Here is a 19063-nt window from a genome sequence, read left to right on the forward strand (position 1 = left end):
GATCTCTTAGCTCTGTCTGTTAGCTTCCTACTTGCATTGGCCTTGGCAAGCAAAACCATCTTTCCAGCCCTGCTTTGCAAGTTACAGACTTGCACACCAGCCAACTGCTAGCATCTGTCAGCCAAAGGCAGGCAATTTAGGAACATAGTGTCTTAACTGAGGCTGCTCCCTTCCAGCCCTCAGCTGCGTGGCTCCCTATTTAAGTCTTAGCGCACCCTTTGCCACCTCTAGGTCTAAAGATCAGGCGTACATAATGTGGCGTGGCGATGGCTATGAGGCTGGACAGAGAGGGCACCTTCACAGCTGGCTACCAGGCAGTAAGATTTTCCTGACCTTCTGTTGTCTGTTCTCTTAGTAGGCACACTGAGTCCAGGAGCTGCAAGAATCCCTTCTACCCTCCTCCTTGTACACTTAAATCTGCTGTAGTGCAAACATTCCTTAGAAAATCCTACTCTGGTCAAAGGTCTGAACTTTTTCTTCATATTTATTTTCTGAAACACATCAAGTGAAAATTAAAATCATCTCTAATGTGGCCAGTGACCTTCGGCATGCCTTAGACATTTCAGAAGCCTCGGGGTCACCTGCATTTAATAGCTCCTCTTGGCCAAGAAAACATGAGTTGCCTTCATTTCACAGCAGGTTGTTGAAGCAAACAGCAGACTTTGGGATCCCAAACTTAAGCCTTTCCATAAACACAAAAATTCCTGTAAAACGTCACAGTTCCAAACAGTGACCTTGAAGGTGCCAATCTATAAAGGCAAGGTTTCCGCGGTCTTTTGCTCCTCGGGCTTTCGTACTCTTGGGCTTATCTTTCCTTTCCCTCTCCCACCCCCAATGCACTTTTCTTTATAGACGTATTTAGCATAAGCAATCATTTCTTTTGGATCCTGTAATGTGGATAAAATCAAATGGTATAATTAGCACCTCAAGTTAATTCAGGAAAGTCTTTGTCAGTTTATTTTAGGTTCAGCCAGGTTTTTTTGGAGAGAGCATGAAGCCTTTGCTAAATTAATTACCATCCCAACTGGATCCTTTACCCTTGGCTCGCCACGTTTGGGACGTGGTGGCTATTCTTACTGTCGTCCTCATTGTTATTGTCCAGGGAAACTAGGAAAGATGTAGAGGGAATCGTTACCCTGCAGTCTCTTAGCATACCTTTTGAAATGTCTGAATCAGGTTCAAGGTCTTTCCTGAGAATCCAGAAAGAGAACAGGTTAAGCAAGAATCATACAAACATTTCATTCATCAGCCTTTGCTCTGATTTCATAGGAACACTTGATTTGCCAGTCACGTGTGCTTTCGGTTATCCCTCCTATAGCTGAGACGTACATAATCTGACTCCATTTCATCACTGGAAGCATTAAAACCCAGACTGGAAATACCTTTTCTGTTGGCCTCTTTAATCCTATGGTCCATTTCATGGGAGGGCAACTTCAGGAAATTTCAAGATACTCCAGAGATTAATCCAACTAGAAGTAGGAGAAATAGAAAAATATTGAAAGTGCTCAGTGGTTGGGCTTCTTGCCGTGCCACAAAGGGGGAGGGATCGATAGAAAAATTCAAATGCTGCCTGTATGTCTCTTGACAGGATTCTCCTAATGGAGTCATATTTTCAGGGGGCTTAAAATTTCCAACAAATGTCCAATAGCAATATTTCTCAACCCATAATCTACAGGAGCAGCAGCCGTATCCTGGCCGAGGCAGACATGAGGCTTAGGAACCCCTGGCATCCATTCCCACATTTCCAGTAATGTTTATAGATTCAACCTTTTGGAATACAGCATATTTCAAATAGCCAATGAAATAAAATGCCATTATTTTCCTTCTTGGAATTTCAAGACATAAATCTCACATCTGCAGAACAAAGCAGTGATCTTAGAAAGCTCAATCCCAGCTCCCCCTGGCAGAGACTAGCTACACCCAGCCGCCCCAGAGGTGTGGGAGCTCTGAAACGTTCACAGAAGGTGGCCTGATGGTGGGCAGAGAGCACAGGGGTCACAGTTGCAGGAACCGGGTGTCGGTCCCATTTCATTTGTTCGTTCCTTCATTGATTCGCTCCTCAAATATTTACTGAGCCACATGCCTTTTCTGTGCCACACGCTGGACAATTACCAGCTGTGCTTCCTCATGTTTGGCACCTAATCTCTCTCACCTTGGTGTCCTCAACTGTACAATAGCGATAATGATATAATGTTAAAGCCCACTCCTCGGGGTTTCTTGATTAAATAAGGGCTTTGTAAACCACAAGCATGATGCAACTTGAAAGTTTATCTGTATTGGTTTTACTACTGTTACTCATGTCCTTCGGTCTTATAGGAAAATGTTAATATTCTTTTTTTAAAGTTTATGTGTTTTGAGAGAGAGGACACATGTATGCATGTGTCCATATAAGGGAGGGGCAGAGAGAGAGGGAGAGAGCGTCCCAAATCCCAGGCAGGCTGTGCGCTGTCAGCACAAAACCAGAATTGGGGCTTGAACTCAAAAACCATGAGATCATGACCTGAGCCAAAACCAAGAGTCAGACACCTAACCGACTGAGCCACCCAGGCACCCTGGATAATATTAATATTCTCCTAGGGTCGAAAGGCGGCTTTAGTCTCAAGAACTCAAATCTCTGGACCCCTTGAGGGTCTAAGCTTCAGGCATTGCAGCTTTAACGGGGGAAATAGGTGGCCTAGGAAAGCCAGACAAGGGGACCAGTGAGGGAGACACCTTCCCCTTCACACACGTATGGAAGAGCTCTGCCGCTCGCTGTGGGTGCAGAGCAACAGCAAAGCAGCCATGAGGAAAAGCTTGCAACAGACGCTCTTGCATTTGGACCATGTAAAAAAGTCCACAACCTCTTCCCCAGCTATACTATGACTCCATCTTTTTCTAGTTGAATATCCTCTGCTCCTGTCACCGTAACAGCTAACATCCCATGGAAAGTGACAGACTAAGTTACCAGGAAAGAGCAAATGCATGAACACTCACTTTAGGGAGCCTTGTCACCATTGACGTCATTTGGGGTTTTGCTTTCTCATGGGCTTTCGGCATCTTGTGAGATCGAGCAGTTGTCCGTGAGGGTTCAAGTGTCAGTCGCTATCCTGAGGTCTCAGGGCAAAGGTCTTCCTCAGTCACTAAGACAGGACTTCTCCAGCAGCGTGGTTTTTCCAAAGCAGCCTGGACGGAAGGCGCTTGATGACTTGGGAAACCTCGTGGTGTGGGTTATAATGTGATGGCATCGGAGGTCTGATGCCCAACTCAGAAAACGACCTGCTGTAAAAACAGGCTGCTGTAACTCAGTTTCTTCCTGTGTTTGTCTTCTTACTGGGGGAGAGATACGCTCAAGTGGGAAGTGTGTACAAATTCTCCCAAAATGATGGGTCAAGCAGTAACAGGAAAACTGGATTACATTGTGCAGAAGTTACCTAGAAGGAGACAGTTTGCTCAGTGACATGGCAGTTTCCAACTACGTGTTAATATGTATAACACGAACACTTATTATTGAAATGGCAACAAGAAAAAGAACCGTTGCTGTGAGTCTGAAATTCTTGCTCCAACCCCCATTAGCCCAATGAAATGATTGTTTTTCTAACACAGGTTTCAATCATGTAACGCTTAGTAGGCGTGCAAATGTCACGTGCCAAAATTATCTAAGTCCCGCATGTGTGTTACAGAACACATCCAGGCAGAGCACAACGGTGTGAGGACAGCAGTGTGCTGCTGAATGACTGGCTGTCCACACACCAAAGGGCCTGAGTCGTGCTCAGTTTGCCAGTTTCTCCTCGCCATGGCCAGTGCCAGGCTACCGGCATGACCACACCGGCCTCGGGCTTGGGAAGAGATGTGCAGCCACACACCGTTACCGAGTGTTCCCACCAGACTTAAGCAACCAGACGTTTTTAACCTCGAGTGCAGAGACAGAAATGAAATGTAGCAAAATAACTAGGAAGGGTTGAGTGATGAGTAGTTTTTGCTTGTGCTTTTAATTTCGTCACTTGTAAGTGTGTTCCGTTTAATCTTTAACAGTGGCTGTTGTTTAACGACTCACAGAATTCCCGATGGCCTAACAACCCTCTCTCCTGGGCTGGACGAGCCAGTGCCAGCCGCCTGAGTGGGAGGGTCGTGTTTGCTGTGTGAGCAAGTCTGAATCCCTCCTTCACTGCATTGACCAACCGCCCCTTGGCCGCAAGTGGAGGCTCCAGGCACCTAAAAGGCCTCATTAATCAATTTCTGGCAGCTCCTAGTCATGATCTCTCCCCATTATTGATTACACAGGATCGCCACCTAGTGATGCAAAAGAGATTGTGTGGGTTTAAGGCTGCATCGGTCTAAGATAGAGCTAGGAAAATGGCTGTCCCTTCCGACTGCTTTCTGCGATGGTTTCTGGGTCTGCAATGTGGTAAAATGTGGAGGCAGCAGTCTCTTCATCGGCACAGACTTCCTGTGTACCGTGGTACCTCTGAACGTAGAGATTTTGTTGAGAGCGCTCTAGAAAGCATTCTAAGAATTAGAAAAAGAACCTGGACCATTGCCTGAATCTCCCTTTTTTACAGATGAAGACGCTGATCCTTAAAGAGGTGAAGCGACATCCCCAAGCCACATGCCCGCCAGTGGCCAAACTGGGCCTCACACCCGGCGCACTGACTCTTCAGCCAGTGCAGTGTCCCTCCTACTCCTGCACACGGTCACTCCATGAGAATGTGCAGACTGAGGCCACGCAGTGTTCCCGGGCCTGGTGCCAGGTCCGGGGGCTACAGTGGTGAGCATGAAGAGGCCCAGTCCCTGCCCCCATGGAACCTTTGGTCCTAAGAGGGAGTCAGCTGAATGGTGACATAGGTCCCTGGACTGCCACATGGACCCCTGCTCTGAGCAGGTGTGAGCTGCCCAGGATGTGGTGGGGGGTTTGAAATGAGATCTGAAGGCTGAGCAGGAATTAGCAGTGCCGCTTAGGACAGGGGTGGGCCAAGGGGACATCAGACCAAGGGACCTCAAGGATTACTGGGGGATTTGGGTTCCCATGTAGGTCCTTGGCAAGTTGGTTTCAAAGGTCTGTGTGGCTGGAGCTCTGGGAGCCTTATGCGTCTGTTATTGACGTCTAGGGATGAGACCGGCAGGAAGTCCCAGGAACCTACAGTGGTCATTTGACGGGAGTGTTGTGAAATTAAATGAGGCCACGTCTGTGAAAATGCCTAGCACAGTGCCTTGCCCAGCACAGCCACAGCCCAGGCGAGTTTATATTTCATACAGCTATAGGCAGGGGTTCCCAGACGATGTCCCTTCTGCCCACACTCACAAGAGTGAAACCATGCTCAGATGTGAGAATGAGGCAGCAGGAACCGGCCAGGAAGATTTTGCTGTCACTGGCTGCCCTGCTGGAAGAGTTGTACTCCGTCCTGGTCACAGAGGACATTTAAACAGGAAAGAGCCAGACCATAGTGACCTTAGGGTTCATTGTCTAAACAGACACTTCCCTGGGGGTGCCTTAACTGACTCCATCAGTTAAGCATCCGTCCGACTCTTGATTTCAGCTCAGCTCACGATCTCACGGTTTGTGAGTTTGAGCCCTGCCTGGGGCTCTGCGCTGATGGTGTGAGGCCTACTTGGCATTCCCCATCTCCCTCTCCCTCTGCCCCTCCCTTAGCCACACTCCCTCTCAATATAAATAAACTTTAAACAGACACTTCCTTAATGGAAAATGCAGAGCTATTCCCAACCTCCACATCTATTCCCCATCAAACACAGTCTTCCAGTCCACACTCTTGTTCCGCAGCAAACAATGCCTCATCTCAAAGCTGCCTGGACTCTTTATGCTCCCACCTGGGAAGCACAGTGAACCCCGTTTAGCCAAGTAGTAAATAACCAGATGGTTTTACGTTGGTAAAGCGTGGGAGCCGCTGTCTGGGGCCTGGGAAGATCAAGCCAACTGTTGCCAAGGGCCTACAGGGGAACCCAAATCCGCCAGTAATCCTTGAGGTTTCACCTTGATTGGGTTTACTTCGATTTATCCTCTGATGCCTTGGGACCAAATACCACGCAGTGGCTGTGTTCAAATAGGTGTTTCAACAGTCCTCCCTACCTCCATCTCCTTCTCCAGCCTGCCCCGGTTCTGGGACACCTGGTGTCTGCCGTCTCAGAGTGGCTGAGGTCACTCTGGGTGTCAGCAGTGTGGGGCTGAGCCAAAAGGGGTCTGTGTAAGTTACTTTTTTTTTTTAAGCAGATTGTTTTGAGATATAATTTATATACCATTAAATCAACCTTTTTAAAGTACCATTCAACTGTTGGGATTTTGGGTTTTTTTTTTTTGTTTTTTTTTTTTTTTATTTAAGTAATCCCTGTACCCAGTGTGGGGCTCGAACTCACAACACCGAGATCAGGAGTCACATGCTCTACCAACTGAGCCAACCAGGTGCCCCCATCAGAATCTAATTTTCGAATTTTCATCATCCCCAAAAGACACCTCCTTCCCATTAGCAGTCACTGCCTCCAACCCCCAGCCTCAGCCCCAGGCAACCACTAATCTGCTTTCTGTCATTATAGATTAACCTTTTCTGGATATTTCGTAAAAATAGAATCCTTTTGTTAAATTGGTTAAATGGCATGTATTATAAATGGAATTGTTTTCTCCGTCTTCTGTTCTCTAATCTTGCTGAACGTGTTTATTGGTTCTCCTAGTTTTTTAGTGCTGTGCATTCCTTAGGATTTTCTATATGCAAGATCATCTCATCTGCACATAGAGGTATTTTCACTTGTTTCCAGTGTGAATGCCTTTTATTTTTCTTGACTGATCGTTCTTGCTAGAGCTTCCAATGCAGTACTGAACAGGTGGTGAGCTGACCTCCCTGTTTTGTTCCTGATCTTAGGGGGAAAGCATGGTCTTTACCAGTAAAGATGATGTAAGCTAGGAATATGTGAACTGAGTGTCCTAACGCCAGTCAGGGCTCCTAAAGGTAGGAAGACAGCAGCGTGGCCCGTGGCAGGACATGAGGCTGGGAACCAGTGGGGACCACACCTGGCAGGGACTTTGTAGGCCTCATGAAGGGTTTTGGTCCATTTCCCAAGAGCAAGGAGAAACTGTTAGTATTTTTTGTGGAGGGTGAAGTGAACGAATAGACACTGAGTTGGGGGGATATTCAGGGAGCCCAGAAAGGAAACAACCGGACATGGAGGAGGAGGAAGTGCCAGGGCTGGGTCAGAGCTGGAGGCGATGGGCAGAGGAGCCAGGAGGTGACTCCCAGGACTGCTGCAGGGAGGATAGTCCTGCATTTCAGAGCATCATCCAGCTTTGTCTCCCCACGAAGAGGCCCCTCTGGCCCCCTTTTCCCAGGGACGACACCCAAGTCCCAGTACCCTTGGGCCCAGAGGCCTTATCATCCTGCACTAACTAATGTTTGTAGGTTTCCTCCCTGGACATAAGAGAGTCCAAGTCTTCTCCTTCTATGAATATCTGGGGGTGGAGAGAGAGAGAGAGTGTGTGTGTGTGTGTGTGTGTGTGTGCGCAATGTTCCAATCCTGTGCCCTGCAACTGCCAGGCTGGTGGCTTCTCTCCCTCCCAGGGTATTCTAATGCACACCCTCCTCCACTCCCCCTTCCTTATTGCTGGGAAATCAGATGACTTCTGGTATGCAGGCTAATGGCTCTTATTAACCAAATGCTGACACATCCCTAATATATAGGTTGCTTAATTAAGAGCCTGCTTGCCTGGCCAGCTTTCAGAGAGGCAAGCACTTCTCCAGGAGGGAATGGGGATTTCCAGTGGACTAGGGAGGAAATTATGTCAGGCTAATCATCTATAAGATGCTTTTCCTCCAGGATAAAAGAAAAGTGCTTGGTGGTAGGTGGGAAGATAGGGATGGGGGTTGACCTAAGAAGAATGGAGCCTGAGTAACCTTAGGGTTTGCTCCCTCCCACACAGGGAGCCCCCGAAATCCCACCCTGACAGGAACAGTCCTACCCCCCCAGGTGGCAGCCAGTCCCCCCTCCCCACCAGATCTAACTCTCTCATCAGCACCCATCTACTGTCATGGGGCCGCAGCAAAGACAGAGCAGCTCTGGCCTCCTGAGATCACAGATCAAAACTGGGTGTGCTTTCCCTTCCAGGACGCAGGCCCAGGGAAAGACCCTCCCTTTTCCTTCTTCCTTCCACAGGTGTCAACAGCCACCAAGTGGAGTGCCACCCAATTCCTCTGAAAAGAAACCTTAAATGTAACTTTCTTTCCCCCCTTTAATTATTTTTTAATTTACATCCAACTTAGCATATAGTGCAACAATGATTTCAGGAGTAGATTCCTTAATGCCCCTTACCAATTTAGCCCATCCCCCCATCCCACAACCCCTCCAGTAACCCTCTGTTCTCTATATTTGAGTCTCTTATGTTTTGTCCCCCTCCCTGTTTTTATTTTTGCTTCCCTTCCCTTATGTTCATCTGTTTTGTATCTTAAAATCCTCATGAGTGTAGTCATATATTTGTCTTTCTCTAATTTCACTTAGCATAATACCCGCGAGTTCCATCCACATACTTGCAAATGGCAAGATTTCATTCTTTTTGATTGCTGAGTAATCCTCCATTGTATATATACACATCTTTTTTATCCATTCATCCATCGATGGACATTTGGGCTCTTTCCGTACTTTGGCTATTGTTGATAGTGCTGCTGTAAACATGGGGATGCATGTGCGCCTTCAAAACAGCACACCTGTATCCCTTGGATAAATACCTACTAGTGCAATTGCTGGGTCATACGGTAGTTCTATTTTTAGTTTTTTGAGGAACCTTCATACTGTTTTCCAGAGTGGCTGCACCAGTTTGCATTCCCACCAGCAGTGCAAAACAGATCCTTTTTCTCTGCCTCCTCGCCAACATCTGGTGTCGCCTGAGTTGTTAATGTTAACCATTCTGACAGGTGTAAGGTAGTATCTCATTCTGGTTTTGATTTGTATTTCCATGATGATGAGTGATGTTGAGCATTTTTTTCTTGGGTCTGTTTGCCATCTGGATGTCTTCTTGGAGAAATGTCTATTTGTGTCTTTTGCCCATTTTGTCACTGGATTATTTGTTTTTTGGGTGTTGAGTTTGATAAATTCTCTATAGATTTTGGATACTAACCCTTTATCTGATATGTCATTTGCAAATATCTTCTCCCATTCCATCGGTTGGCTTTTAGTTTTGATGATTGTTTCCTTCACTGTGCAGAAGCTTTTTATTTTGATGAGGTCCCCATAGTTCATTTTTGCTTTTGTTTCCCTTGCCTCCAGAGACGTGTTGAGTAAGAAGTTGCTGTGGCCGAGGTCAAAGAGGTTTTTGCCTGCTTTCTCCTCGAGGATTTTGATGGCTTCCTGTCTTACGTTTAGGTCTTTCATCCATTTTGAGTTTATTTTTGTGTATGGTAAGAAAGTGATGCAGGTTCATTTTTCTGCATGTCGCTGTCCAGTTTTCCAGCACCACTTGCTGAAGAGACTGTCTTTATTCCATTGGATATTCTTTCCTGCTTTGTCAAAGATTAGTTGGTCATACATTGGTGGGTTCTCTATTCTGTTCCATTGATCTGAGTGTCTGTTTTTGTGCCAGTACCATACTGTCTTGACGATTACAGCTTTGTAATACATCGTGAGGTCTGGGATTGTGATGCCTCCAGCTTCGGTTTTCTTTTTGAAGATTGCTTTGGCTATTCAAGGTCTTTTCTGGTTCCATACAAATTTTAGGATTGTTTGTTCTAGCTATGTAAAGAATGCTGGTGTTATTTTGATAGGTATTGCACTGAATATGTAGATTGCTTTGGATAGTATTAGCATTTTAACAATATTTGTTCTTCCTATCCAGGAGCATGGAATATTTTCCCACTTTTTTTGTGTGTCTTCTTCAATTTCTCTCATAAGCTTTCTATAGTTTTTAGGGCATAGGTTTTTCACCTCTTTGGTTATGTTTATTCCTAGGTATTTTATAGTTTTTGGTGCAATTGTAAATGGGATCGATTCCTTGATTTCTCTTTCTGTGGCTTCATTATTGGTGTATAAGAATGCAACTGATCCTGTGCATTGGTTTTATACCCTGCCACTTTGCTGAATTCATAGATCAGTTCTAGCAGTTTTTTTGGTGGAATCTTTTGGGTTTTCCATTTAGAGTATCATGTCATCTGCAAAGAGTGAAAGTTTGACCTCCTCGTGGCCGATTTGGATGCCTTTTATTCCTTTGTGTTTTCTGACCGCTAAGGCTAAGACTTCCAATACTATGTTGAATAACAGTGGTGAGAGTGGACATGCCTGTCGTGTTCCTGACCTTAGGGGGAAAGCTCTCAGGTTTTCCCCATTGAGGATGATATTAGCAGTGGGTCTTTCATATATGGCTTTTATGATCTTGAGGTGTGATCCTTCTATCCCTACTTTCTTGAGAGTTTTTATCAAGAAAGGGTGCTGTACTTTGTCAAATGCTTTCTCTGCATCTATTGAGAGGATCATGTGGTTCTTGTCCTTTGTTTTATTGATGTGATGCATCACATTGATTGTTTTGCAGATATTGAACCAGCCCTGGATCCCAGGTATAAATCCCACTTGGTTGTGGTGAATGATTTTTTTAATGTATTGTTGGATCTGTTTGGTTAGTATCTTGTTGAGGATTTTGCATCCATGTTTATCAAGGAGATTGGTCTATAGTTCTCCTTTTTAGTGTGGTGTTTGTCTGGTTTTGGAATCAAGGTAATGCTGGCTTCATAGAAAGAGTTTGGAAGTTTTCCTTCCATTTCTATTTTTTGGAACAGCTTCAAGAGAATAGGTGTGAACTCTTTAAATGTTTGGTAGAATTCACCTGGAAAGCCATCTGGCCCTGGACTTTTGATTTTTGGGAGATTTGTGATTACTAATTCAATTTCTTTTTCTGGTTATGGGTCTGTTCAAATTTTCTATTTCTTCCTGTTTCCACCTTGTTTCTTTTGTAAGCAAATGATGTAGGCTTAACCTGGTTTGTCCTTGATGAAAATGTTTTCTTCGTCCCTTTTTTCTTTTTAATTTTCTTTTTTTAATTTACATCCAAATTAGTTAGCATATAGTGCAACAATGATGTCAGGAGTGGATTTCTTAGTGCCCCTTACCCATTTAGCCCATCCTCCCTCCCACAACCCCTCCAGTAACCCCAGTTTGTTCTCCATATTTATGTCTCTTCTGTTTTGTCCCCCTCCCTGTTTTTAGTTTCCCTTCCCTTATGTTCATCTGTTCTGTCTCTTAAAGTCCTCATATGTGTGAAGTCATATGATATTTGTCTTTCTCTAATTTCACTTAGCATCATACCCTCCAGTTCCATCCACGTAGTTGCAAATGGCAAGATTTCATTCTTTTTGATTGCCAAGTAATACTCCATTGTGTGTGTGTGTGTGTGTGTGTGTGTGTGTGTGTATGTGTATACACCACATCTTCTTTATCCATTCATCCGTCGGTGGACATTTGGGCTCTTTCCATACTTTGGCTATTGTGGATAGTGCTGCTATAAACATTGGGGTGCATGTGTCCCTTCGAAACACACCTGTATCCCTTGGATAAATACCTAGTAGTGCAGTTGCTGGGTGGTAGGGTAGTTCTATTTTTAGTTTTTTGGGGGAACCTCCATACTGTTTTCCAGTGTGGTTGCACCAGCTTGTATTCCCTTTTTTTTTCCTCTAAATGCTTTTTATGAACATATTTAACAGATAGCTGTTTCAGATATAAGTTTAAAGATCTCACAAGCTATAGCTTTATGCCTTTGAGACTGTATGCATGGAGACTGGAGGCAATACAGTGTATACAAAGAATACATTTAAAGCTAGAAGATTCAGATTAGGATTCTAGTGCTAGAGCTGTTTTTGATCATCACCATGAGGAGGGGGGGATGCTACTGGCACCCAATGGCTAGAGTCCAGGGATGCTGCTAACCACCTGTGGTCCATAGGACAGCCCCACAACAGAGAATTATCTGGCCCCAGAGGTTAGTTGTACTGAGGTTGAGAAATTGCTCTGGTTAAATTCTCGCACCAGAATATTCAAAGCAGAGGGCGCCTGGGTGGCTCTGTCAGTTCAGCATCTGACTTCAGCTCAGGTCAAGATCTCAGTTTGTGAGTTTGAGCCCCACTTCGGGTGAGCCTGACTTCTCTCTCTCTCTCTGCCCCTTGTGGAATTCTGTCTCTCTGCCCCTCGCTCACTTACACCCTATCTCAAAAAAAAAAAAAAAAAAAAAAATTCAAAGCAGCGTTTTTGTTTTTTTTTTTTTGCAATAGTAGAAACTGGAATCATCCCAAACAACTATCAACAGTGGAGTCAATAAGTAAATTGTGACATAGTCATGAAATGGAAGAGTATAAGGCCATTAGAATGCATGGCCACTACATTCATGCATCACCAGGGTACATCTCGAAAAAGGAGCGAGTGATAAAACATGATTCCTTTTATACAGTTAAAAAAACAGGCAAATTATGTGTACTGTTCAGGGATACTTGTGTGCGTGGTAAAACCACAAAGAAAAGCAGTTATTAATACAAAATGTAGGGTGGTGGTTGATTCTGGGAAGGACTGCTGTTGAGGAGAAACACCACATGCTTCTATGGCACTGGTGAAAAGTTCTGTTTCTGAAGTTGCGGGGTGGGGGGTGCATTTTTAATTTCAGAGAAAGTTTACGGAGTGGCGTATCTTATAAGGACAGAGCTGGATTTGAACTTGAGCAGGCTAGTGCTGGCCCCTTGCTCCAGACCACCATATGGTGCTGGCTCCTGTTAGGTCCCTTCTCTTACCTGCCTCCACTCTCTCCACAGTGTCCGGAGACAAACGACCAGTCGGCCTCCCCCAGCAGGGGGCAGACCCAAGCCCCAGCCCAAGCCTAAGCCTCAGGTGCCACAGTGCAAGGCTCTGTATGCCTACGATGCTCAGGACACAGATGAACTCAGCTTCAATGCCAATGACATTATCGATATCATCAAAGAAGGTAAGTGCATGGCTGGCTGAGACAGCGTCCTAAAGAACATTCAGTGTCATTGCCATAAAAACTAGTTTAAACATGAAGGGAATTTATAGGTTCCTCTAACTGAAACTTGCAGCGATAGGCTAGGGCTTCATGCTCAGTTTGATCAGGGCTCCAGCTATCTATCGATCCATCTATCAGCTCTGCTTTCTTTGTATTTGCTCCCTTCTTAGGCTGTTTTCCGTCATGGCAATGAAATGGTTGCCATGCAAACAGATCAAATTGTGTCTGAAATCTGCTTTATCCCTGAAACTTCTCTTAGCCATTGGACAAAAGTCCTAGATTTTACTCTCATTGGACCCAGTTGCTCATGTGCCCATCCCTGAATCTCTAGCAAGGCAAAGGCTGTACCCGTGGTAAGTTAGGTGTGGCAGGGACTTCTTTGGAGATGGTTAAGACTATCCCACCCAAACTTGGTGGCCTCCTCATAATGATGGTAGATGGAATGGAAGCTAGGGAGACAACCTGTAATATCTGTTATAAAAGTAGTCTGGGGGTGTCTGGGGGCTCATTCGGTTAAGCTTCCAACTCTCGCTTTCAGCTCAGGTCATGATCTCAAGGTTACAAGATCGAGCCCTGTGTTGGGCTCCATGCTGAGCATGGAGTCTGCTTAATTTTCTCTTTCTCTCCCTCTCCCAATCTCTCGCTCTCTCTCTTGAAAAAAAAAAAAAAAGGCTGTGAGCTTGGCTGAATGCCTTATTAATTTGGTAGAGAAGTTAGAATGTGATACACATAAGACCAAACATTAGTGCTTATGGAAGTACTTTTAAAACGAGAACTCCTGACTTAGGATATTCAAAAACACCATGAAGGAAATGGCATTTGTGAGGAATGGGACAGAGAAGCCATGGAGGGCAGAAAGAGCAGGTCACTTTACGAAAGTAAGCCAACGCTCAACCACGGTGCAAGATCTCCCAGGAGACAAGAGGAAGCCAGGAGTGGCCTGGTAGTGGAGGACCCTGAATGTCAGGCTGAGGAGGACTTGTGTACAGTGTGGAAGCCATTACGAACAGAGCAAGGACAAACTGAGTGAAACGGGCCTTGGTAAGACTAGCCTTCGGGAAGAGGTGGCCAGGACACACAGTTCCAGGAAGGGGGTTATTATCAAACTCCTTGATCACATGAGCTCATAGGAGACTTCTAGGTCCCTGGACTGACCTCCTTCTCAAAGACCTCTGGACATTATTTTGATCTCATCAAATAGTTTGATCTATCATGAAACTAGATAGCCATCTAGCTTGCTATAGATTTTAATATTTTAGCCATTTAGTATCCTTCCTCCAAAGTGTCGGAGTAGAATTAAGGGCTGAAATAAATGCTTAGTAAACACAAATAGAATTTTTATCACCAGCTTTGTTCAGCAAAGATACTGGAAATGACCAATTACCCAGTAACAAAGATTGGGTAAATAAGCTTTGCTATATCCATTTAGTGAACTTCAGTGACAAACATTTTTATTAAAGATAATGATGCAATACTATATTTACTGAAATGGAAAAATGTTCATGAGAAAAGGCAAAAAGGTTATACAGACTGTAGTCTCATTTTTCTAAGAATGGAAAATAGATGACTATATGCACGTATGTATGTTATATATAATATATATAAGATATCAAGTGGTCTCCTTAAATGTTGAATTTTTATTTTCAGTTCTCAATATTTCAGATTTTTCTAGAAATACCATGTATTTTGGGTATAATCAAAACAATTACATATTTGTGTCAAGTGTAGGGTCCTAGAAGTTCTCAAAAAATGCTATAAATTATCACTCTCATTTATGCAGTGTGGTGTGAGTGCAGGAATAGACATATAGATGAGACAGAATAGAATCCAGAAATATAGCCATGTGTATACAGATATTTAATATATGATAAATGTAGCATTTGAAACCAGGGGAAAGGATAGGCATTACTTTCCATTTTGATAAGAAAATAAAGTTCAAGCTCTACCTCATACACAAAATATCAGACTAATTAAATATCTAAATTATAAAAATCTTAGAAGGAAACCTAGAATATTACATTAATCTTTGGGGGTGAAAAGTCTTCCGATGGAGAACATCAAACCCAAAAACCATAGAGGATTTAAACCTCATAAAAAGGCTAAATTAAAATCTTCTGTATAGTGAATTGCACCAGCACAAAGTTAAATTATAGAAAATAGGCTAGGAAAAAACATCTTACACCTCTAAATAGCTCCCCCACATGAATAAAAAGACACAGTCCAGTCCAAAAGTGGACAGAGGCTCCTGAGACTGTGCATGGAGAGGTTCCCTACCCTTTACCCATCAGTGAAGGAGAGCTAACAACTCCACCCGTGACACCAGCAGAAGATTGAAATAAGATGCAGGTCACACTCCCTTTTCCAAATCCTTAAGTTCTGAGTTTTAGAAACCAGAGACGGTTAGAAAGTCGATAATGGTGTGTGTGTATAGGAGATATTACCACCTATTAGAACACTTCGTGGTCCCAGGGCAACAGCCTGGGTCAAACTCAGCATCTCTGCTGTGCAACATCTGAGCATTCACCCTCTGTCGGAAGAGACATCATAAACAAACTCAGTTCAGGTCAGGTTTTGCCATCAAATGAATTACATGAGCCTTTAAGTTTTAAGAACTTTCTGGATTTGGTCATTGCAAATAGTTTGGACTATAGTATCTGTGGTAAGTCAGGGTGAAAGGTACCTTCTTTCATAGCTTACAGCTAGAATAGACTTGGGAAGGAAATTTAACACTTATTTATCAAAATTTTAAAACCCCATGTCAATATAATTACTTTGAATTTACATTTAACCACTTCCATCAAGATAAATCCTAAATAAATAAATATTTAAATGTATAAACAGAAGTCCTAGAAGTATGGGAGAATTTTCTTTTTTAATATCAGTATGGGAAATATTTATAAAAGTGATAGAAAATCAAGAAGCTGTAAAAATATCATTTGCTTCAACTACTTAAATATTAAAATATAAAAAGTTAGTTAAAAATGGGAGGGGGGGATATTTGCAACCCATATGACAAATCCACTAATATATAAAGAATTCCTAATTAAGAAGATAAACACCCGGGAGCCAGAGTGACTCAGTCAGTTAAGCATCTGACTTTTGATTTCAGCCTAGGTCATGATCTCACAGTTTGTGAGATCAAACCCCATGCTATTAGCACAGAGCCCTATTTGGGATTCTGTCTCCATCTCTCTCTGCCTCTCCTCCCTCACTCTCTCTCTCAAAATAAGTAAACATTAAAAAAAAAAAAAAAAAAAAGTAGGGACCAGTGGCACCTGGGTGGCTCAGTCGGTTTAGTGTACATCTTCAGCTCAGGTCATGATCTTGCATCCATGGGTTCAAGCCTTGCGTTGGGCTCTGTGCTGACAGCTCAGAGCCCGGAGCCTGCTTTGGACTCTGTGTTGCCCTCTCTCTCTGCTCCTCCCCTGCTTGCGCTCTGTCTCTCAAAAAATGAGAAAACGTTAAAAAAATTTTTTTTTAAATAATGGCCAACAACAGAGAAGGTGGCAAATGATAGTAAGTCATGCAGCTATTGGAAGAGAATATGGAAACTCTTTATAAACTGATATGAAATGGTCTTTAGTATATATTATTAAGGTTAAAAACAGTGCAGAATGTGTAGTTTGCTATTGTTTGTGTACAAAAGGGGTAATTTTTATAAATACTTGCTTTTACATACATGAAATATCTCTGAAAGTATAAAAAATATATAATATTGCATGCCTTCAAAGAAGGGATCTGCTCATGGTTCATGAGATTGAGTCTCATGGAGGGCTCTGTGCTGACAGCTGACAGAGCAGGGCCTGCTTGGGATTCTCTCCCTCTCTCTCTGAAAATAAATAAGCATTTTTAAAAAGAACGGATCTGGGTGGCTGTTGTTACTGTTAATGCTTTTGTACTTTTGAAAGTACATCTAAGAATATTACCTATTACAAAAATGAATCATATTGTCTTACAAAATAAAAGGTCTGTATTCTTTGAAGGGACTTTTTTTAATGTTTATTTTTGAGAGAAACAGAGTACAAGCAGGGGAGGGGCAGACACAGAATCCAAAGCATGCTCCGTGCTCTGAACTGTCAGCACAGTGTCTGATGCGGGGCTCTAACTTAAGGGCCGCGAGATCATGACCTGAGCCAAAATTGGCCGCTTAACCAACTGAGCCACTCAGGTGCCCCAAAAGGGCTATATTCTTTGACCCAGGAATCTATCCTACAGACCTACTTGCACATGAACATAAAGATATATATGTGAAAGTTTATTCCATCAATAGTGAAAAATTGGGAAAAAATGTCCATCAGTAAGGAAATGGTTCTATAAATCATGGCATACAGTGCAGCCCTTTAAAAAATGAGATACATACATGGAAAGAAGATAGCTATTAAGTATTGAAAAGCAAGATGCAGAATAGTAAGATACAGAATGGCTGTTTGTGTTTAAGATGAGTGTGTGTACAGTTAAAATCACAGAGGAGGGTCTGGAAGAACATTAGCACATACTTCTCACTGGTGGAGGGTCTGGCATTAACGTGGGAAGCGTTGGGCATCAGTTTCTCCCCAGAGCAGATTCTGCACTGGAGGAAGGAGCGGGAACAGTGCAGTGGAGGAGTAGCCCCCATGACGAAAAGTTGGGGTGGGTGGGGCAGGACCATCCCACCACAACCCACCAGCCTCCCGTGGTCCCACCACGCACTGGGGCTGGCAGGCCTAGGCCCCGAGGGGCAGTCAGGCAAAGCCTCAAGGTGCAGGAGTAGGATCTTCCTAGAACGGGGCCTTGAGTGCTATGTCTGCCGAGGAGGAAGGGCTCCTTTTTACAACAGACTCTTTCATGTAAAAGAAAATAAAGAAGAAAAAAGAACGTAGAAGGAGCCAAACCACCTTTGCCCTGTGATGCGCCCACAGGACAGGGTGTGTTTGGCCCAGGCACAACTGCCTTGCTCACCCTCACTTTCGCCTCCTCTGTCTCCTGCAGATCCTTCTGGCTGGTGGACGGGTCGACTACGAGGCAAGCAGGGCCTGTTCCCCAACAACTATGTGACCAAGATCTGAGGCGCACAGAGACTCTAATGCACAGGCAAAGGAGCTCCAGACAGGGAAGGGGACATTTGGGGGCTCTCCTTATGATCCATAGCGAGCAATTGCTTCCTTCTCCAAGGCCTGGAGTTTTTCTGGCACCTTCCCCATGGAGGACATTGAAAAGCTGGGTTGGGGACAGGGAGTGTCACTGCATAAATGATCCTAAAAGGTATCCTCTTCATAGGAGCCCAGGAGGGCAAAACCACCACCATGATTTATTTATTGTATTTAAACCTGGTGAGAGGACAGGCGAGGTCCACTTGGACCTTGTATTTAAACCTGGTGAGAGGACAGGCGAGGTCCACTTGGACCTTGTTGGCTCTATCAAAACAGCACCCCGCTCGCTCACCAGGCCCAGGGAATGGCTGTAGGCGGCCGCTGACAAGTGCCTTTAGTCAAAGAGCACATTTATTTCCTCCCTCTTTTCCTTACCTGACACACACATTCCTCTCTGCCACTTTCCTTCAGGGAGGACCTGCCCTCTTTGCAGGCCGGGCTTGACATGAGCGGGCACTTCCCATGCGAAGGCCAAGGGCCAGCGTGGCCTACTGAGCCCGCAGGTGCAGAGGGCAGCTGGTTTACACTTTGCCAGGACCCATCACGCTGCCAGGCTAAGCAGGGGCTGGGCTGTTGGCCTTGCTTTCTCTGGGTCTTCAGTTGGAATGTGGCTGGCCCATGTTGGTTTTGTGTTTAATGCTGTACCTATTATAAGAAGGATCTCTTTTTTTCAAGCTGTACATTTATAAAAACAGATCATATACTGTATATATAAAAATCTTAAGATGGTAGCAACATGTATGAATGTACTAAGTAGTATTCCACTGTACTTATTCATAAGGTAGGTTTTATTACAAAACTCCCACCAGGTACTTACAAATGTGCACTACTCCTTTTCAACTATAGAATCAGTGTTACTGCTTTCTAGCCCAGCCCCTGCAAACCCTTCCCAATCCTTTCCCCGTAGGTAATTTTCCTCTGCCCCCTGTGCCCCTCCCCTTAACTCCTAAATAAATAAAGGAATCATGAACTA

The 19063-nt window shown here is 44.1% G+C and overlaps 1 protein-coding gene and 1 non-coding gene across 3 annotated transcripts in view; one reads left to right on the plus strand and one right to left on the minus strand.

The window, feature by feature from the left end:
- MYO1E (myosin IE) overlaps positions 1 to 19063 on the plus strand; it is a 213756-nt gene extending 194693 nt beyond the window's left edge. For both annotated transcript variants that reach the window (XM_030318066.2, XM_032593630.1), the window contains 2 exons: positions 12753 to 12922; positions 17930 to 19063. In XM_030318066.2, the coding sequence (XP_030173926.1) occupies positions 12753 to 12922; positions 17930 to 18006 (247 nt within the window). In that variant the 3' untranslated portion in view covers positions 18007 to 19063. The remainder of the gene's footprint in view (positions 1 to 12752; positions 12923 to 17929) is intronic.
- Positions 6321 to 6393, minus strand: TRNAR-CCU. The gene has a single exon. It is a non-coding gene; the product is annotated as a tRNA-Arg (tRNA).

The sequence above is a fragment of the Lynx canadensis genome, chromosome B3 (assembly GCF_007474595.2).
Source record: "Lynx canadensis isolate LIC74 chromosome B3, mLynCan4.pri.v2, whole genome shotgun sequence".
NCBI lineage: Eukaryota > Metazoa > Chordata > Mammalia > Carnivora > Felidae > Lynx > Lynx canadensis.